We start from the raw sequence: 22,353 nt of genomic DNA, 5'->3' as shown, positions 1-22,353 counted from the left end.
AATATGTAACCGCAACGGAATTAGGAAAATTTAAATCATTTATAAAAATATCACATTTATATCTGATATCTATATATTTAAAACGGTCAGGCCGCCAAACTCCGCCCATTTTTAGCTAGCTCTGCTTTATCACGCGCAATCCTGAAATAAATATCGGTTCAGTGTCAAAGCGCGACGCTGTTTGGACAGGAGGAGCAAAGATTGTAATTTTTCTTTTTCAAGGACTGGTTTATTTCATGTGCAAAGCGATGATGCATATCTAACAATGACGCATATATATATATGTAAAAAAGCAACAGGAACATTACCTACTTGTAGTACCATTCACAGCAACAAAAGAAATAAGTCTATTAACATTTTCAGGCATTTCAAAGCAATCAAGAGGCTATTAAAATGTTTTCAGTCATGAAAATGTCTAGTCAAAGTTTACCTAATCATTCAAGCGCCTTCATTAGTGATATTGAACAAAATGTCTTCAAAATAAGTCTACATGCCTTGACTGAAGTCTACTACACGTACCAACAATATTTTCAAGTGTACAAGTGGGTCCAAAAGTCTGAGACCACATTGAAAATTTAGGTTTTTTAAATCTTGAAATTTAAATATCTCACATTAAAAATAAAATAAAAAAAAGTTACGATGTAAAACAAAGCAAAATATTAATTGCAGTGCACAAGATGCTCTTTAAATGACATTTTTAAATCATGCTGGATAACATGTTTGTCATTAAAGCAAAAGATAGATCTACCAAATACTAAGAATCTTATTAGTTTTATAACTATTCACTCATATTTTGTTGTGCTGAAAATATAATTATACACATATTATATGATATAAAAAGCATTTCACAAGTTGTCTCAGACTTTTAGACCCCACTTTATGTCACGGGAAATTAACTAAGGCAATACAACACATGAAATGTCTTTTCACCAAATCATCCTTCCTCATTTTACATTCCTTCATACATAAAAAGACACATTCTTGTAAAGGAATAGTTCAGCCAAAATTACAGTTCTCTTCTACATATTTTTTTTTGTTTGTATGTTATTGTTCCAAAAGTATTGTTTTTTTTTCTGTAGAAAGACAAAAGTACAACTGCTTGAAGAATCGGTACACAATTCTTGCCATACATTGCTTGTTGGAGTTTGATAGCTGATTTAGTAAATAATGACAGAAGTTTTGGGTACTAATTAGGAACTATTCCTTTAGAGTGAGTGAGCAGCATTGCAATGACTGAAGCTCTTGTGTGCACTCCACTAAACAAGAAAAGCAACAATCAAAAAGCTAAAATCATAACACTATCCATGTGCTGGCCAGCAGTATCCATTAAAGCAAACTAAACATCAGTGGAGCGGAGATGGTCAAGACTGTCAGGAAAGTCTGTGTCGCTGGGAGCTAGCTGAGGCTGGGAATGGTGTCGTTGTCGAGTTTGTCGAGTCGTTGACTGAAAGATGTGGCTCATGTGTGAGAGTGAGGGAAGAGAGCTGTACGGCCCTTCTCTCTGACCCTCTTCCTTCAAATGCTTCTCCTGATTGGGCACCGGGGTCCAGGGCTGCCACGAATCTACAGTGGAGCAGGACTTCACAAGCTGAGGTTTCCTCTGCACAGAAAAGACTTTTCCGGAACAGCGCAACTGTCAATCAAGAGAGAACTACTGTTAGAAATGCTCATTCATTGTGTTTATTTTATTTTAGAAATGTCCTAAGATAAGATCTTAAAATGCACAGTAATATGTATTTTTATTCGTTTAGAAAAAAGAAATTCGTCCTAAGAATTTTTTTTTGAAGACAACTGAAAAATTATTTAGAAAAAGAAGCTAGGATTGTTGTTAATATTGTAGATAATGTCTATAAGTATAAAAATGTAATATTTATCTTTAATCATAATTATTATAATTGCTTATTCTGTGTGGCCCTGGATCACAAAACCAGTCTTCAGGATCAATTTTTGGAAATTAGCAATGCAAGTAATATGAAATGATAGCAATGCGTATTACTCATCAAAAATTAAGTTTTGATATATTTACAGTAGGAAATTTACAAAATATCTTCATGCAACATGATCTTTACTTAATAGCCTAATGATTTTTGGCATAAAAGAAAAATCTATAATTTTGACCCTTACAATGTATTTGTTGGTTTTTGCTAAAAAAAATGTATCCATGCAACTTATGACTTATCAACTGGAAAGAAAACTGCCTGACTGAACAATAATAACAAAAAAATGTACATTAGGAAACAATATCTGAAAAGTATGAGAAATAACATTAAATATAACAAAACAACCAAACAAATAATAATATCTGAAAGAATGAATAGTACCTGAAAGATCAATGACTTTAAACACTTAAAGAATATTTACCTTAGACGGTCCTCTGAAGTCTTGAATTTTTGAGGAGATATCCTTGATCCAGCCCTTCATGTCTTCTGGGGTGTCTGTCTGTACACACACACACACACACAGACACACAGACACACACACACACAAAATAAGGTTAAGCTGACGTTTTTAACTTCAAGTTGTTTAGTTGTGCAGTATGAAATAAAAGATTAAAGATCTCCATAAGCCTCATTTGCATTTTCAACATGGCTCAACAGTACAGTAGCCACATAAACACCTGTCACATACTTGAAAAGCATTTATAATGAGTTATTTATGTTTCGCTTGAGTGCCAGAGCATTTATGCAAGGATGATTCAAAAAACAGTTGATCTTTAAATACACTGACAAACAGCTGCAGATCTGGATGCTAGTCAATGAGATGAACCATGTGCATAATATGAGGTCCACCTACACCAACAATATTATCTTTATCACTGACACCTGAATCAGTCTAAATTAATTCAGTCCAGAGTTACCTGGATGTAGAAGGTTCTGGTACTGGTGATGATTTCAAAAAGGTTATCACGAGACAGCAGATCTCTACAACAAACACCACAATTAATGACAAAAAACCCTTTTGTATGACAAAGCAGATAAAAACTTCATTTTAAAGCACCAAATCAGAATATTGGAATAATTCCACGTGACAGTGAAAACTGGAATAATGACTACTGAAAATTCTGCTTTGCATCACAGGAATAAATTACATTTTAAAACATATTCAAATAGAATACTGATATTTTAAATTGTAGCCTTGTGAGCATAATGATTTCTAATAATAACTTACTTCGAATACACACACACACACACACACACACAGAGCATACTCACCCTGATTTCACAAGACACTCATTAACTTTCAGCACATCCTGCAGTCGAATACTGCGTAATGGCTCCTTATCCTGAAAAGAGACAGAGTACTGGTTTATAGATCTGTTCAGTATATAAATTAATCATTTCTATTCTTTTAAAGAGTTTACCATCCCAGTATCTTACCGTTTCAGATTTATAGTAGCTCACAGTTTGGTCATCTAGAATAAAATACCTCCTCTTCCAGCTTTTCCTCTGAAAAATGATGCAGTTTAATTGTAGTGCTAACAAAATTCTTGTAAAAGATTTCTATAGAAGTATCTGCATTGGACATCCAGCGGTGATCCAATGCCATATTGTACACAATTCTATTTAACAGAAATAATGTAATAAAACTATGAACTGCATAGACCCAACAACATGCTAAATAAAATAAAATAAGGCTCATCCTTAGGCCAAGTTGATTATTTTGTTTCTTCATCTGAACAGATTACTAACAACCACATCTTTAACCTATCAGTACATTCATTCATGGACTGTGGTTGTGTGGATCACTTGTGGATTATTGTGATGTTTTTATCAGTTGTTTTGACTCTCATTCTGACGGCACCCATTCACTGCAAAGGATCCATTGGTAATACTATGTTTATTCAAATATGTTCCAATGAAGAAACAAACTCATCTAGGCTACATCTCAGATGGATTGAGGGTGAATAAATGTTCATTTTTTGGGTGAACTATTCCTTTTACAACATCATCTATGGCATATTATCGGCAAAAACTGATTCTACTCAACAGATATGACAAGACACTGGTCTTACCACATTGCCTTGCTTGACACAATAGCCAGACCTCGAGACATTTGGACGCACACTCTGACATCTCCTTAAAGTGACGTGTGATCCTAGTTCACTCGTGAAGACATCCTCATTATCGCTCTGAGAAAAACACAACAGATTCATATTCATATTTTCCTAAATTAAATAGATGAATAAAGAACACATACAAATCTGTTACCTGCTGGACTGGTGTGTGCACAACCACACCTCCCACAATTGCTGTTTTATACGCCTGTCGAGATGTTGACTGAGTTGGGTTTGAAACATTTGTGGCATCAGAGCTTTGGGTCACTGGTGATGCTTTTGGAACCTTAAAAAGATATGTACTGATTAGGATATGCATATTGTTTCATTAGTTTATTTAGATACAAATGTATATGACTTTGCATTAATCAAAATAAAATCTCATCTTTTATCTCCTAACTGATGTTGCAAAGGCTCTAACTAAAAATGCTTATTTGTGGTTTTTTGTCATTTTTATTAACATATGGATGGGATATTACAAAGAAAACCCCATACATAACAACAGTGCATATGCAAAAAGCTCCACATACTGTAATTTTGGTGGCATTATTCAGAGCAATGACCCATTCCTTCAAATCCATAGCATCATTGGCCTGCAGAAAGTACCGTCTGGACAATGCATTTATTACTGAAAGACAAAATGTAGTAAGTTATTGATACTGTGGGGGAGAAAAACAACAACAAAAACATACCCATTTTATGTACTTACCAAAGCAGAATTCTGCTTTTGGTTTCTGCTTTACTGATACTTCATTAACCTACAAAGTTCAAACAAAATCTAAATAAATTATTATAAAAAAAGTCTTGTATTTCTTTTTATATTATGGTAGAATTTGATACCTTTGAAATGTAACTGAGTCGTAAATTTCCAACAAACTTTGTTCCCGGAGGTAAGTTCTGTTTTTTTTTTTTTTAAAGGAAACAAGTAAAAAAAGTTATGCAAAAATACAGGATGGATTTTTTTAGAATGCAAAGTTGAGGTTTGGAGTGTAGGTAAAAAAAGAAAATCCTGTGTAAAGCCATACTGCAACTTGAAACACAAAGAGCTATACCTGTGGATTGTCCATATACCAGAGGAGAAAATTCTCATGAGTATCCAAGATAAAATAACGCCGATAAAACTTATCACTGTTCTCATTTTCCTCAATATCCAGGAATCCACAGGTCCGATTTTGTCTGTCCAGGTAAGGCATGTCCCAGATCTACAAAACAAACAAATGAATGAATAAATAATACAAATAAAAAAAAATAAAAAAAAATCTCTCACACATAACTCTTGAAATCTCACACATAACAATTGGTACCTTGTTTAAATAAATTAACTTGAAACAAAACTTGATATTGATTCAGAAGCAGACCTCATCATATATGTGTGTGTGTGTGCGCGATTAATCGTTTGACAGCATATAATATATATATATATTTGTGCAATGATTAATCTCGATTAATCGCATTCAAAATTAAAGTTTTTGTTTACATAATATATGTGTGCTTTTTATATTTATTAAGTATATGTAAATAAAACACACATCCATGTATACAATAAAAAAGTTTTTGCTTATTAAATATATTTTACAATATTACAAATATGAATATAAATATACATATTTTCTATATATATATATATATATATATGTGTGTGTGTGTGTGTGTATTTATACATACATAATATACACAAAACACACATAAGCAAACAAAAATCGTGATAGCACTAAAATATATTTATATATACATATATTTAGCACATTACATATTTATAGTCCATGTGTGTGTGTGCGTATATATATAGGCCTGAAACACAGCTATAAATATATATATTTTTTAAAGAAACTAATTTAGACACACTACATATGATTATGCAATATATACAAAAAATGCAACAACGAAAATATCCTTATAATAATAATCAGTATCTATCAGTACTCGTTAGAACATGGTAGTCTAATATTTGTCTTTATTCTGTCAATAATGGATCCAGGGTTCCCACATCTTATGAAAAATGAATTCATGAGTATTCCAGTAGCTTGTGATTAGATAACTAAAATGTATTTTATAAAGGCAACACTTACAAAGAGTATTTTTTCTAAGCGATACTAATAGTCGAGCATAGCTTGGAAAAAAAAATCACTGACTATAAAAGTTTAAGGTAAACGTTTTCATGTGCGTGGGAATCCTGTAAAGCCAGCATAAACGGAGAAAAAGCAAGTTTCCAGAGGGTCCATGACAGGTGGATGCAGGTGTGCTTTTTTCCAGGTTTTGATGAAATCCCATGGAAAACGGTATTACGAGTCGCCTATGAGAGGAAGTCGGTATTGTGCGTAACTGCCACACCTAATATCAACTTACTTCACTTCCAAAGTCCCAAAGTCTGGTGACTCATCCACGTTCTGATGTGTGTGTGTTATTCAGCGCTCTCTCAGGACACAATACACGGACAACATGCGTTCATTTATCCGCCAAAACAGATGAAAGTTCCGCGCCGAAAGCCGAGCCCCGTGCCTCGAGCGCAGCCTCTTTCCGGGTTGACAGCAAGTTGAGTTAAAACCAAAACTAAACGCATCCGGTAATGGATCTTTATTTATTTTTTCACATGCGGAAAGCGGAACCCAGCAGATGCCATGTCAGACGACGCAGTGGGCGAGGGTTTGACAAGAGTGTGCTAAGCAATTCGTTTTTAAACAAGTACTTTTAAGTTTTAACACTTTTAAAAGTAGCTACATTGAAGCATCTGACACCCATTATGAAGTTAGATTATAGTTTGGACAGACCGCGAATCATTTGACGTGGTATCCATAGCAACAGTTCGCTGCTTTGATGAAAACTGCGAATTGCTACAAATTACAATTTGCAACGCGCGAGACCGATGAAGCTCTGAAAATAACGTTTACATTTTTTTTTATTCATTGATGTAACCATGCAAAATCCGTTTAAAACAGTCAAAGCCTCTTAAATATTTTGGATCTATTCTAAAGGTATATGATATGCACAATAATCACAATTATGTTTTTAATTGGGAAACGGTATAAACTATTTATTCCTCTTGTTAAGACACTCCTGTACCACACACAACGTCAGAGGAGTCTTACCTGGGCTAAGGAGAAGAACTGAAATGTTGCCCAGTGGTCCAAAGTCCTTTTTTCAGATGATAGCATGTTTTGCATTTCATTTGGAAACCTAGGTCCTAGAGTTTGGAAGACTGGTGGAGAAGCTCATAGCCCAAGTTGATTGAAGTCCAGTGTTAAGTTTCCTCAGTCTGTGATGATTTGGGGTGCAATGTCATCTGCTGATGTTGGTCCATTGTGTTTTTTTTTTTTTTTTAAGTCACTGCACCCGTTTACCAAGAAATCTTGGAGCACTTTATGCTTCCTTCTGCTGACCATCTTTTTGAAGATGCTGATTTTATTTTTTTAGCAGGATTTGGCACCTCCCCACACTGCCAAAAGCACCAAAAATGGGTTAAATGACCATGTTGTTGGTGCTTGACTGGCCAGCAAACTCACCAGACCTGAACCCCTTAGAGAAACTATGGGATACTGTCAAGAGGAAAATGAGAAACAAGAGACCAAACTATTCAGATGAGCTGAGGGCCACTGTAAAATAAACCTTTGTTTCCATACCACCTCAGCAGTGCCACAAACTGATCACCTCCATTCCATGCTGAATTGAGACAGTAATTAAAGCAAAAGGAGCCCCTACCAAGTATTGAGTACATGTACAGTAAATTAACATACTTTCCAGAAGGCCAACAATTCCATACATTTTTATTTTTTATTGGTTTTATGGAGTATTTTAATTAGTTGAGATCGTGAATTGGTGGGCTTTTGTTAAATGTGAGCCAAAATCATCACAATTAAAAGAACCAAATACTTAAATTACTTCAGTCTGTATGTATTGTATTTATTTAATGCATGGATTTCACAATTTGAGTTAAATTACTGAAATAAATGAACTTTTCCTCGACATTCTAATTTATTGAGAAGAACCTGTACATGTCATTTGTGTTTGGTAATGAGTTTTTGGCATTTAACACCAGGAGTGTTCAGCTGGAATTAGGACTTTGCTTTCTGCAGACCAGTCAAGTTCTTCCACACTGACTGAATCAGTCATTTCTTTTTGGACCTTACCCATACACACAGATGCATTGTCATGTTAGAATAGAAAAGTGTCTTGTCCAAACTGTTGCTATAAAATTAGAAGCACACAATTCCCTAGAATATCATTATATGCATAAACATTAAGACTTGTACTCATGAACACTATTAAAGTAGTCAAACCTGTTCATTATATGGGGGTAACCCAATACTTTTGGCATGCACAACTTGCATTTGATAACAATATGCATAAACTTCAAATAAAATAGTCTATCAAAATCTTTAACACTTGTCTTTGTCAAACAGTTAAACAAAATATTTAATAAAAACATTTGTGCATGTAAATTTACATGCCTCTATTCCTATTTTTAAAATGATAAGAATTCATATACTATTCCTTAATCACCTACTTTTTGTGTACATAATAATGCTAATGCACTAAATATGGAAAACAAAATAAAAGGAAACGGGCCTTACTGAAGTAAAAATAAAACCTAAGTAAAATACAAACCAGAATCAATAAGGAAGTAGCTTACCTTGACTCTTGACTGCTTTTCCCCTTCCTTAGATTTGTTTTTTTTTAACCATATCAAGTCAAAATATTTATCAAAAATTTTGGAATACATTTAGACTCTCACAAAGGAGAACTACCAGAACAACAATGAACACTAAATGGGCGATAACAACCTATTATAATAACTAATGATGAGCTATTATCTGTATATTAAACCTTTTCAGAGCAGAGCCAAAAGTCTAATCATAAAGAAGACACCGGCACGTTAGTAGCTTAACACATTATAATCAAAGTTTGTTCCTACAGTATTATGTATTACATCAACTATACATCTTAACACCCATAATAGATAAAAGAATATGCCCCTGTGTATATAAATTATGATATAACATGTTTTAAATACACAAAGCTGAATAATGACAACCATATTAAATCATTTCATTTATTAGAGTTTCAGTCAAATTTCATTTATAAAAAAACAACGTCTGGTAAAAACATACTAAAACATTTCCATGACCAATATTTGTACATTTACGTTGTATTATAAACTGTAAAGTGGAAAATGTATAAATGTTAAGCAATTACACATGAGTGACAAAGATAAATGCTTTAACATTTATGCTAAACAATAAATTATTTCTATTAACAGAGGTGTACTTACCAATGGTAAGACATTGGATTTAGGAAAAAAACTAAAAAACAAACAAACAAAAAAACACGGATTTATGACACGGAACATGTATCGTTTGAAAGGATCCGTGAGAATGTGTAAATGTTCATTGTTAAAATTCCATTTGTTCCAAAAGATTCACTTGTTGTGTCTGCAATACAAAAAACAAAACAAAAAAAGGTAAAAATTATCACAACATATTCCCTAAATTGAGTCATTTAGATAATTTTATAACTTTAATAATAACAGCTGTTTGAATTAATTTAAACTGTTTAATTTAAAGAAGTATAAAGGTCTGCTATAGACTACTGTGTGGCAGATTATCTTTTCCTCGTACAACCAGGAAGTGAAAGATAAATAGTGAAATTAAAGTGAAATAACCTCAGATATCAGCAGCAGGATAAGACAGTCATCATATTTTATATGCTGGGACAGATTATGGATAGGAAATGAAACTCCTGATATGATAATGCAATATTTTCAATATTACCAGACTGAATTCAAGTGGAGATTTTTGCCTAAGTGCAGAAGAAAAATCTCACTTTAAGGAAAATGGCCTTTAAAAATATGTATTGAAATCCACAGCTGCAAATAGATCAAGTTCTATAAAAGGAGCACTTAAAAGTGCATTTTGGATGTTTTCTTTCAACAAGTCTGAAAAATACTTGAAAATTTTACAGTTGCATGAAAAAAACTGCTTTTGCCTGTAGAGTCTCACCTTTATAACTTTCAAACCAAACTTACAACCTGGTCAAGAGCTGTCTGATTATGCAAGAAAGCAACCAGGAACCAAGATAGAGAAATAAAACTTAAAATAACAGGAAACAAGTTTTCTCTAGTTAATTCCAGCCATAACATGTAACAACAAGACTATAGTGGATAGCAGAATCAGAGACGGAAATTTGAGTCTTCGAGACAAGACTTGGACTCAATACTTGAAGAAGACAGAGAGTCTTCAAAAATACATGACATTGCTGATTATATCTTCTCATTAAAAACCATATTTTTCAATTCATTATATGGGCTGCAGCATCAAATATCACAACAATTCATCTACAAACACACCGTGTCAACATTATTATATATTGTAACTCTCACCTGTAATAAACATAGGAATCCGGTAAAATTTATATATTTGATACATTTAAATAATTTTTTTATGTAAAAAAAAATGAATTGGGTTATTGTAATTCTTAAAGTATTAAATGAAATATTATTCATGAATGTTATTCGTAGTACTCCAACTGTGGACTTCTCAAACAAATCTAAATTCTTACCTGTAATAAACACATGAAACCGAACTGAGGCGTTTTGGATCTGAAGTCGAGTCAAACAAGAGAGATAGTCGGGTCGGTCCCGTGACATGACATCACAGTTATGATAGGGCAAGACCTCCACTATGCCAGCTTTCTGACAGCAATCTAGAAACTGCTGTTTCTTGCTTGCTTCAGGACTGGACCTGTCGAGGACATTAGAGGAGAGTGAGATTCAATGCCACAACTGAATAAGCAAATACCAACTAATCGTAGCTTTTGTATAAACACAATGAGGATCAGTCCTTAAAAGCCCACACATTTTTAATACCTTGCATTTTCCCGAAGTCTGCGACTGTCTCTGTAGTGCAGAAACCATTTCCATTTGCCTTGCTTGTCTAACTCTTCCAGAATCCCAATTACTTTTTTCATGTCACCTTCATATAAATTTAACAGAATAAGTCCAGTGAAAATGTAATAATGTATCAGTCAATTTCCAGTAAACCAACATGCATAATTTGTGTAGCAACTTGATCAGTACCTAGAGTAAGTGTATCGAGAGCCAATTCATCACATACTATAAAGCCTCCCTTAGCAAAAAGCTCTTGGTGAGTGCAGTTCACCACATCATCGGGTCGGTCGATGCCAGCAAACAGGACACTGGGTGACTTCTTTAATTCCAGCAAATAAGGCACCTGGTTAAATAAAAAATTCAGAAGCCAACCTCAATTGAACTCCATTTTCTGCTTTTAAATATTATCTTCCCCCCATTTTTTATTTCGATTATAGCTACCTTTTTGATAACAGCAAAGGCAATTTAAATGTACAAGTATGGAAATGAGCATGCAAAATTAAATCAAATATCAAATGCAAAATTGACCAATCTACAAATACATTTAATCATGTCTTTTTTTTACTAAATGAGTCAATGAAATGACTCAATTCTACTCAATTTTGCATCTGGGACAAATCATCCACTTCAAAGATGATTTACACATTTTTAGCTTAACATCGTTGTTACAGAGGAATTAATGCTAGTGCTTTAATTCAATTTTGAGTTTCATGCATTCACTTACCTTACATGTGTGCTCTGCAATGTCCTCATTTCTCAGTATAATGAGCAAAGGGGACTGATTATCACCATTGAGGTCAAACTCCTCTGGCTCGACCGGTCTGTGGCCTTCCATCTCCAAAAGGTTCTATAAATCATTGAAATTCACATGAAAATCTTTCTTCACTGTTTTGGACCACTTTATAAGATTCTTTTAATGCATTAACTTTCTTACCTTGGTTTCTTCAAAGAAGGGATCTGTTGATGTGACAAGGATGTAAAACCTGTACTTAATTTTAGCTTGACTCACAATAGACTTAGGACTGTCGAAAACATCTTTTTTCATGCGACCACAGAATCCAGAATAACGGTCAACTCTATCCCGATCAAACTTCCTCTTTCTTGGCTCAGTTGGACGAGGCAGAGTCTTCCCGCTGCAGACATCGTTCATCATGGACTTGTATGCAACAGCGCATTGCTCTGTTATTTCTGATATCCCGGAGAACTCAACAGCACTGCCTTTTTCACAGAAAAGTCTTTGGAGATGTGGTTTGCGGTTTCTCACTGTTTCCCTCAGCTCTTTCCTGTCGGACATGTCCACTTTAATCTTAAAATCGGTAAGTGATAGTTGTGCTTTACAAAGTTCAGGGGAACTCTCTACTTCACTGAGATTTGAAAACTGGACAGTCATGGGACATGAAGCCGGGTCAGGATTTGACCTACAGTGTGACGTGGTAGAGCTCTTAGTTTCATTGAGAACCCGATTAATTCTTTGAGAGAAGATGAGGTACTCGCAATCAAGTGCAGACCGGGTCACGTCAGCCTTACTTTGTTGTTCCTGCCATTCATTAAAAGAGTCTTCAAGTCCCTTAGTCAAACTAACTCCATCGAAAGATGGTTTCATGGTGGGAGAGTTATTAAATATAACACGGTTTCCTTTCCCATCTAAAATTGTAACAATGGATGAGGGTGGAATGTCAAATTTGTTATCCCTCTCACTCGCATCTAATAGCTGACTGCAAGTCGCCTCCCTTCTGAAATACCTGCGCCAGTCAAATTGCTGCGTGCTTGGCTTAACATGCGACGTGGAACTAACTGTGAATGACCTAGTTGGCTTTGTTTGATACCTTTCCAAATACAATGTTTTTGGAATGTTGTCAGAAGAATCATCATCCCGCTCAGCATTTTCACAGAATTTTCTTTTTCGAGACTTCTTTTTTGGACTTCGGGCTACTTCTGTCTCATAGTCTGCATTACAAGTAACCTTTATTGGGTATTTGAAAGAAAGAGTGTCCGATTTATAATTCTTTCCTGCCCAACAGCTGTCATCCCTCTCTGTCTTTGCATGCTTTTTGTGCTTGTAGGAGTAGTCGCGTTCAGATGTAATGTACTTGGAACAAATGGGTGAATCATTGTCACCACCAGAGTCATTTCCACATGAGTAAAACTGGTGATTAATGGATTCCTCTGTTTGGAAATCATACCATGGTATGTCTTCATAAGATCTGTGGTAATATCCATGTAAATCGTCTATGTAATAGAGTTCAGAATAATTTTGTGATGCACCCTCTATGAAGTTACAGTCGTCTTTTTCTTGGGAGGTGGGATAGAGTTTGTGCTTTAATGGAAAAGAGTCTTCATTGGGTGAATGCTCAGTAGTTGTTGCAGATTTATCTTTAAGATCCACTGTGCCAGTGTATTTGTTCCTACTCCATCTTAGGTTGTCACTGTGGATTTCTTCATAATGCCCTGTAAAGTCAGATAATGTCTTTGTGGTAGAAACATGGGGTTGGAGGCTTACTGGACTTTTAGGAGGCATCATGTCAGCGTGATCAGTGTCGTCTTGGTAGTACAAGTCCCTATTCAAATCCTCTTTCCTGAATCTTTTGCTTACCTCTGGATAACATGGAATTTCATCTTGAGTGGGAGTAGAGAGTATGCGGTTTACCTCCACTTCTGAGGGTTTTTCAATTAGAGAAACTGCTTCATCATGAGATTCAGTCATGGTATTTGGGGGTGATGCACAGATTTTTAGGGACAGAGGTTCTTGGTTTGAGTCGATCATTTGATCTTCACAAGAATCTTGACTTTGGGTTTCATTCACATCAAAAAGTGCATCATCCTCACCAGTGACTTGAAATGCATTTTGTTGGCCTAAATCTTTTTCGCCATCTTTTTCTAAATGACTAATATCTATTTCTGTGAGGTCAACAGTACTTGTTGGTTTTGACTCGTGACAAACATCAAAAGCCTCTTGATAAACCACTATACTCTGCTCAGTAGTCTTGGTTTCACCCTCATCATGCATTCCATCAGTAGGATCATTAGCAGCTAGGGTGTGTTTCTCTTGAACAGATATGAGCTGATCTTCAACTAGAAGTGAATCTTTTCTAAATTCTTCAAGGGCACAATCTACAAGGTTTGCCTCCTCTGGTGTCTGAGGTTGTTTTTCACTCTTCTGCAGCTTCATGTCATGGTCATCATCATTGAAGACAGAGGATTTCTCAGTGGAGCCATTTTGTTCATTAACTTCCTTCTCCAACTTGGTTTCAGAATCCTCATCACTGAATTCCATATCATCCTCCAAAACCAAAGTAAAGTCATCTAGATATTCCTCCGTTGCTGTGGACGTCTCATGTTCAGTATCACTGCCAACCAGGTCTGCCTCTTCTTTTGATTTTATCTCATTTTCTTGCATCATTTCCTCAGCTGTATAACTTTCTTTCGTTTTCACAGGCTCTTTAGTGTTGTTACCTTCAGTTTCATGTGATGATGCATCAACCACATTTGATGGATCTTTCAGAATAAGCTCTTCTTTTGCATTAGGAAACTCATTAGACTCTTCAATATTAGTCTCTTCCGATAAAGCATTTCTCAGCTCATCAGCCATATTTGAGTGATCTTTCAAATCATGCACAGGCCTAAGTTTTTCAGTTGTATTAGAAGTCTCATTAAGCTCTTCAGCTCTCGTCTCATCTGATGAAATATTACTTAGCTCATCAGCATGGTCAACTAGACTTGTGTCATCTAGTACAGGTTTAGGTTCTTCCATTATAAGAGGAATCTCACTATGCTCTTCAACAGTCTCATTCGATGAATCAGCTCTCGGCTCATCAATCATGTTTGCATGATCTTTCAGATCTAGTGTACTTTTAAGATCTTCCATTACATGAACAGTCCCTTTATGCTCTGCATGACTAGTCTGATCTTGGCTAGGCATTTCGGAAGTCATGTTTTCTTCAATGCTTCCATCTTCCATCATTGTCAGACATCTATCCTGGTTATCTTCATCTAATACAACTTTACTCTCTTCAGCTACAGATACACACTCTTCCTCCACAAAAACGGATGCTCCAGTTTTAAGTTCAACAGTCTTGTCAGCATTTTCATTAACCAGAGCCTCTAGGGTACCATCTTTGTTTCTTTCTGTCTTTGCTTCAAAAATCTCTTTACTCTCTGCACTGTCAGACACTTTCTCCTTTTGCAGTATTACATGTGGTACATTCCCAGTTTGATTCTTTAAACCCAGATCAAAACTTTTCCTACCCAAAATAAGCCGGTGTTGTTTTGAGAATGCTGATGGTTTTATGGGACCAAGAATTTGATGGAAAACACCAATTTTATGGGGACCAGAAGTAGCCATGCTGGTGGATGCTTTATTATTTGTAGCATTTCTGACCTTTGGTTGAAGTATCCGAACACCTATTCTCATATTTGATGCTTGCTCACACAACTGGTTGTATGCACTGTTTTTCTCCAAGTGCTGTGAATATGAGCAGTCCGTGGTGACGTCATTTTCATCATCAGTGTCAACATCATTGTCAGGGACTGAACTTTCCACTGGTACATCTACAAGATTTCTATAATTCTGTAACAGAAATGAAAATATGAACACATTTTTTTTTTAAAAATCACACACACTGTAGAAGAAGCAAATATATAACTTATTTATATATAAACAGGCGCTGTTTTGAAAAGTTAAAAAAAAACACAGAAGAAGAGTATTCTGAGAGAGTGTTATGAGTCAGCGGTGTACACTCAAGAACTGTCAATCATGGGATAATATCTCTTGATATAATGTATTAAAAATTATTGAAATATTTTTTTATACATGAAATGTGTAAGAAAATACACATTTATGACGATAAATTTTCTTTATATGTTTTATGCAGCTCATGATATTTTTATAACAATAAAGGATATTTATGACAAATGAGAAGCAGGTGTTGCGTTCAATCTTTTATAAAACATACAAAGAGTGCATGTCTGCTTATTACAGAATTATAATCCACTTTAGATCTCAATCTAAAGTTATTACAAGTACTCTGTGAAGGTTTAAAGTGGGTTTTAAGCAAAAACCTAAATCACATACATTTTCAAATGTAGCTTGATGCTCATTATACCCTCTATTTATATTTTAAGCTATATTCTTGTAGGCATTATAGATAGTTTGTGTTTCTGGCGTAGAACCAACCTTTATTTATCTTAATTTAAAGCTGTATACTGAGCCGTGTACCATATACAACATACATTACATATCTAAGGAAAAATACATTACTGGTCGGTGCCACCTAGCTTAATGGCGTGAATTAGCAGACGGCAATCATTGGGTTCACGCTCGGTGTGAAAGTGATAAATTACTGATTTATATTGTCATAGAATATTTAAAAATTCTATAAAAATATTAAATATCTCATCAAAGAAAAATGTATCAATTAAAATCACCTAAATACAGTTCAATTTTAATGGTGTAAGATATAATACATTACCACCAATGCTGTAACTTTTGGACTGGAGGAGAGACTTGTCCCAGAAGGTGAATGCCTAGGTGCCGTTTCATGCTTATGAGTTTGTGATGCAGTGCCTTTTTTTGTGCTCTGATCGGAGACTAAATTAAGATTTGCAGGCTCATCATTTTTCACAGAAAGATCCAAAACCGAGTCCTCTTTCTGGCTCAAATCAACATTGAGCAATGACACAGCATTCTGAATAGCGTTTATGTCCAAATGAACCATTTCAACCGTCTTCTCCTTTGGAAATGCAGTGCAGTTTTCAAGGTGAAATAACCTGGACGTGGCCTTACTATAGAAAAGACCAATCCACATGTGAAAAATAAGATGGACATCCTCATAGGTATCTTCAATGTTGAAGTTCCATTTCCTGTCAATATTAGGAAAGAGAAAAAGAAATCAGAGCCTTTCTGGATTCTGGGTTATGATGACTCAAAGGATTACCACAAAAACTGTTAAAATATGTTAAACTGTTACAGAGGGTGCAAACCAGATCTTTGGCATATTTTAAGCATGTGGAATTTTTTCTATCTTGCAAACTCAAGACATTTTGGTGTTTTGTAAAATTCTACATTGGTTTTGCAAATTCCACTGATTTGTCACCACCTGCATAAAAATGTTATATGGCTAAATTAGAGAAATTTTAATTGTAAAGACTTGTGATAGTCTTGATAGTATCAGAATAAATACAAACCAATCAGTAATGGTTTGCATCATGTGGCATTTAATTAAACAATATAAATATTTATGGAAAATAGAAAAAATTAATAGTTTTAAAATAATTGTTTTAGTGGGATGGATGAAAATATTGGAAAGGCAAGTAAAAACCAGCAGATGAAAAAACAAATCCTTATTTTTTTGTTTTTAATTTTGGGTGAACTATTCCTTTAAATTGTCACTATACACATCCCTAATCAGAAAAATAGTAACTTAAGGCCATAATATTTTGATATTTGTCTTGTGCAAATATCAACATAAAAACAATATTAAATATTCACTTTAATAATCATATTTAAACCTTAACCGAAATTTTGGGGCAACAAGCAGTACTTACCCATGAAGTGCTCGTGTGACAGTTTTGTCTTTACTGTCATTGGTGAACTTGCTGTCAAATTTAAAATCATAAGGTTCTTTCCAAATCCTCGTCACATGAATCATTCCCTCCTTTTCGATTATGCTTCTGTTGCGTAAAATTCTTGATCTTCGCGGTTTTGTCTTGAGGATCTCAGACAATGGCTTATTTGGAGAAATCAAATGCTTCCATTCTGCTTTACCCCCTTCCTCTTGACGACATGAGGCCACAGCATCTTTGGGTAGGCTCAGATGAAGCCCAGTTTTCAATGACAGAGGCGATTCTACACTTCCGGATGGAAAAGAAACCTTGAGAGATGGACCTGACAAACCTGACAGCGGAGAGGTGGGCTGTGAGTAAGAATGTTCTTTTGATATTTCCAAAATCAGTTCCCCAGTCACTAAAAGACCTTCTGGGAAAGGAGACCTGGGGGGTAATTTAAATCTGGCCGATGGATAACGAAGAAGTGCATGAAGGACTGACTCCGGGGAGCCGCTAGCCTTCACTCCATCAAGGGCCTCCTGGCCAGCTTTGGCTTCTAAGTTTTTTAACATTTTATCGTTACTTGCACCAAGGGCCAAGTCAGCCAGTAAACTCAAAGCATCTGAGGGCAGAGACGCACCCGTGCTCAGTCTCTGTGCACTGGCTTTGGCATCAGTGCTAATTCGTCTGCTTCCCACCCCATCCCCAATAAGTGAAGAAATGAGCTGCGGGTCAGCGTGTTTAGCTATTTCAAAAGGTGCTGATGTGTCAAAATTGAGGGACCCTGTAAGAAATAGACAAAAACAAAGACAAAGCATAAAATAGCAGTAGAAGCAGTGCATAATCAAGCAGACATGCAAAAGAAGAAGGGCGTGTAGAGTAAGACAGTGGCCTTAAGAAGCAGAAGAACGTGCACACAGAAGATAGACACATGGAGAGGGAAAATGTGGGGCCAATTTTAATACACCAGCATAATTATGCCTCAATATCAAGCCAGTGTAATTTACTAAATAGAATGAAATGTAATCACAAAGGAGGTTTGAGGTTTGAAATTGGTTGCAAATATACACACAACACTTTCCGGACACTTTCTCACTCTTGGTATATGAAATTTTTTTTAAATGACAGAATGTCTAAACTAATAATTTTCTTACCATTTTCTTTTGATGCTTTGTGAATAAGACCTCTCCAAGACACAGGTTTTTTTGTCAACTCCACACCTTTCATTGGCGTGTGCTGTGCCTCATCATTTATGGGTTGTGATCCTTTGTCTGTCAGCTCATTTTGGGCAGTATTACACTTCTGATCCACGATGGTGCTCAGTTTTCCTTTTTTGGACTCTGGCCCTGCGTTATCCGACTCAGATTTTGCATTGTCACCAGGGGAAGGAGATTTTACCCTCTTTCCCCGTCTGAGCACCGTCTTCAATTTGCTTATAGATATTGCACTGTACACATGTTTTGCTTTCTTTTTGATTTTGTCAGGAGAGGATACTTTTGGGTCCAGGGACGTGGATTGGTCAGAAACTCCAGGAACACTGGAAGTTGCATCCGCTTGAACAGCAACAGGATGATCTTTATTTTTTTGGACACCTACAGCCACGTTTGATGGAGCATTAATGGACTTTTCTGGACATACATCCTGACTTCTGTCACTTTCTGATGGATGGGTTTTGTGAAGTTTTCTCAAAATCCTTAATGCTGACAAGAGAGCACTTGGCATGTCTTTAGAAGTGCTGTCTGAGCCTTCTTCGTCATTGACCAGTGGATCTTTAGAGGGCAATTCTTCCTTATCCTTCAAGGGAGATTCTCCCTTATTTTCCACCTGTTCTTTGGATTTGTTTTCCAGAGGAGAAATAATTTCTGCATCGGTGTCAATGCTCATCTCAACATGTGTTTTCTCCTTTTGTGCAGATTCTATGTCAGCATCTGAACCATGTGGGACAAAGACTCTACCACAGTTTGTAATTATGGTCTTTAGGCCATATCGTTCCCTTAAGTTAAATCCCTCCATCTTCCTCTTGGATGTGCTAGACAAACTTTGTTTTGTTTCATTGTGCTGTATATTTACTTTAGTCTCCTTATCATTCTTTACAGCATATGATCTTAAAGACCGTTTCAGATTGGCATCTGTATTCCACAATCTTTTACGCCTTGGATGTGACCGCCAATCTCTTTTTGAGGGACTTTGATCATCTATAGTTTCAGTTGTCACACTTAATAAAGGGTCTTGTACTTGTCTGGCTTTAATCAGATTTCGATTCACACCCCTTTTCCTGCGTCCCTTGCCCCTACGAGTTGAATGGGTTTTTTGATTGATGTCATCAGGATGAAAGGTTTCAGTCTTAATCTGGTCTTTCGTAGGTTCATCGGGAGAATTCACTGGCAAAACGACAGGCAAACTTGAAGTTGGTAAAGCAATGTTTTTTTTTACTTCTTTTTTATTCTTCATGGTTTTCCAATGAGTTCTACGCCTGCTACCTCTACGCCTTGAAAAGGACCGCCGATTTACTTTCTTATCAGGATCAGGTAACGTTTTCTCAGGATGTGTATTATCCTCCATCCCCCCAGCAGCACCTTCTTCTGTTGATTTGATTAATGGTGTACTGCTAGTTTGGATGGGAGTCTCTTTTGTAGATACGCCGACTCCATCAGCATCTCCTCTAATACTACCTTGAGATGTTTTCTCAACATCATTCTCAATACTTACGCAATTCTTTGCAGGGACATCACCCAATTTGGGTGACACTGTGGAAGTTGGATATTCCAACACACTGTCACCTACTGTAACTGGCAAAGCAGGCTGAGGCTGCTCTGTGGACAAATGCTTTTGCTCATCTTTTTGTCTCTTAACTGTTTCAGCTATTCTGTCAGAGGCATCACTGATGGCCTCAAATTGCTTTGTCTCCTCCATTTCAATGTGGCCATCAGTCTGTGGCACCTCCTCCGGTGATGATATACAGTAATAGACATCATCGTCATGATCATCACCACGCTGTTGTCGACCAGCAGTGAGTAACTCCAATGCCCTCCCTACTGGAATAGTAAAGCCACATGGCTCATCAAAATAAGATTTTAATTGAGTGCCAGCCTCCTTTGACCATTTAGGTGATATTAAGGTAAAACCACCAGGCACATCATATTGATCTGGAAACATACTGGCTTCCCTGGTGGGAACATCCAATAGCCCTGGGTGAAAAAGAGTGCCATAGTCTTGCAAATGCTTCTCTAAAGACACCTGGGAGTGCCCCTGCTGGTTTGGAGGACATTTTTCCATCTCGGTTTCTGCATAGTTGAGCGCTGGGATTACTTGCATTATTTCTGTTGACACCTTAGTATTTTGCAGGTCACACTTGGCATCTAAACATAAAACCATACAAAAGATATGTTTATAAGATGTGAAAGACTTTCAAATAAAAGCTGCATTAAGTACATAGTTTTAAAAATCTAATAAATAAAATTATTCTCCTTAATACCTCTTGGCACAGTTCTTGAGTCTGGGAAAATAAACATGCCTTGAATTGCTGCTGCCTTACCAGACTTTGCATCTAGAAATAAAATAAATTAAAATAACTTTTACTATTATTTAAAAATGACTAAATGGTCACAAAATCTCTCTCTCTCTCATATAATATATATATATATATATATATATATATATATATAAATATATATATACACACCACACATACACTCACACAGGCACGCATAGCCGGATTATCCACAAGGACTTGGGCCAGTGCCCAGGGGCACCAACCATTCACAACAACTAGGGGGGCACCACATGACACAAGCTTTTAAAAATATTTTTCCGTAAATTGTTTTATTATTAACTTGAAATTTTTGAAATACCATACATAACTTGTTTATAATAATTATATTATTATTATTAAATAATAATAATAATAAATTATAAATAAAGATTACATGACCACTATCAGTCCCCCCCTTCCGTCCCCAATCTGTCAAGAGTCCAGTGCGACTTACATATGTTTTTTTCCTTATAATATTTTGTTTCATTGTAATGGCTGTATATATATATATATATATATATACCCACATTTCCCTGAACTAAGTACATTATGGGGCTATTATTATGTTTAAATGAAAATGAAAGGAGGCGGTGGTATTTGAAATCCTATTTCGTTTTATTGTAAATAACCTGTGAGGAAAATTGCAGTAGCCAAAACGAGCTGTCTGGATGTTATCAAGTATGCTGCTGTTTGCAGAATTACCGGATTTGCATCACATCGAATGCACAAAGTCCGAACTACCGAGTATGCACTTCCAAAATATGCATACTTTTGTTGCGTTCAAGTCCTTCTGGGAAGTTTGTACTTACGAGTTGACAAGATGTAATTACAATGACGGGTGCGTTGAAGTCAGTCAGCACAATAAATAAATTACAAGAAAATACAACATACAACTCTCCTTATAGAAAATAAAAAGCTAAGAATTTGCATCAGGTGTGGTTTGCATTTTTATTAATTTTTTTTTTATAATTTATGAAGCCACTTAAATCTGTATCACATAAAAACGTATTAATTGTTATATTGCAATCCTGTCTATCAATTTCAACAAAAAATTACTTTCAACAACAAACATATCCATTGTTCCATTGATTCTCTCATGTTTCTCATTGACAAGCCCCCAACTCGGAAACTCTTGAGCTTAAAGAAAGTTTCCCACTCGTAATTACAACTGTGGCGGCATTCATGTGCATTTAACTCGTAAATACGATGTATCCGACATGACCCATTGAGAAATGCGCGCAGACCTACGTCACCAGTCTATTTACCTAATCTTCCCAGTACTTTAGACCGCAGTGGAAATGCAGAAAGCAACAGGTCTAGTGGGGAAAAAGTTCCTGGGGAAAA

General features: G+C 35.8%; 2 protein-coding genes across 2 annotated transcripts; both read right to left on the bottom strand.

Moving 5' to 3' along the window:
* Positions 1-207: 207 nt before the first annotated feature.
* Positions 208-6,816, bottom strand: LOC113083537 (pleckstrin homology domain-containing family A member 2-like). Its single transcript, XM_026254582.1, has 12 exons — positions 6,401-6,816; positions 5,107-5,256; positions 4,895-4,951; positions 4,764-4,812; positions 4,585-4,682; positions 4,209-4,340; positions 4,013-4,129; positions 3,378-3,446; positions 3,213-3,283; positions 2,858-2,921; positions 2,362-2,439; positions 208-1,633 (listed from the first exon to the last, which is right to left on the bottom strand). The coding sequence occupies exons 2-12, from the start codon at positions 5,245-5,247 to the stop codon at positions 1,337-1,339; spliced, it is 1,173 nt and encodes a 390-aa protein (XP_026110367.1). The 5' UTR covers positions 5,248-5,256; positions 6,401-6,816; the 3' UTR covers positions 208-1,336.
* A 2,271-nt stretch (positions 6,817-9,087) lies between these two features.
* On the bottom strand, positions 9,088-21,070 carry LOC113083538 (uncharacterized). The gene is made up of 10 exons (XM_026254583.1): positions 20,953-21,070; positions 18,632-20,836; positions 17,478-18,261; positions 16,403-16,793; positions 11,869-15,501; positions 11,659-11,781; positions 11,124-11,277; positions 10,914-11,019; positions 10,607-10,788; positions 9,088-9,480 (listed from the first exon to the last, which is right to left on the bottom strand). Exons 1-10 carry the CDS (start codon positions 20,987-20,989, stop codon positions 9,383-9,385), a joined length of 7,713 nt encoding a protein of 2,570 aa, XP_026110368.1. The 5' UTR covers positions 20,990-21,070; the 3' UTR covers positions 9,088-9,382.
* Between the last annotated feature and the right edge of the window lie 1,283 nt (positions 21,071-22,353).

This window comes from Carassius auratus, unplaced genomic scaffold (assembly GCF_003368295.1).
Source record: "Carassius auratus strain Wakin unplaced genomic scaffold, ASM336829v1 scaf_tig00038662, whole genome shotgun sequence".
NCBI lineage: Eukaryota > Metazoa > Chordata > Actinopteri > Cypriniformes > Cyprinidae > Carassius > Carassius auratus.
This window is presented reverse-complemented; position numbering and strand designations above follow the sequence as displayed.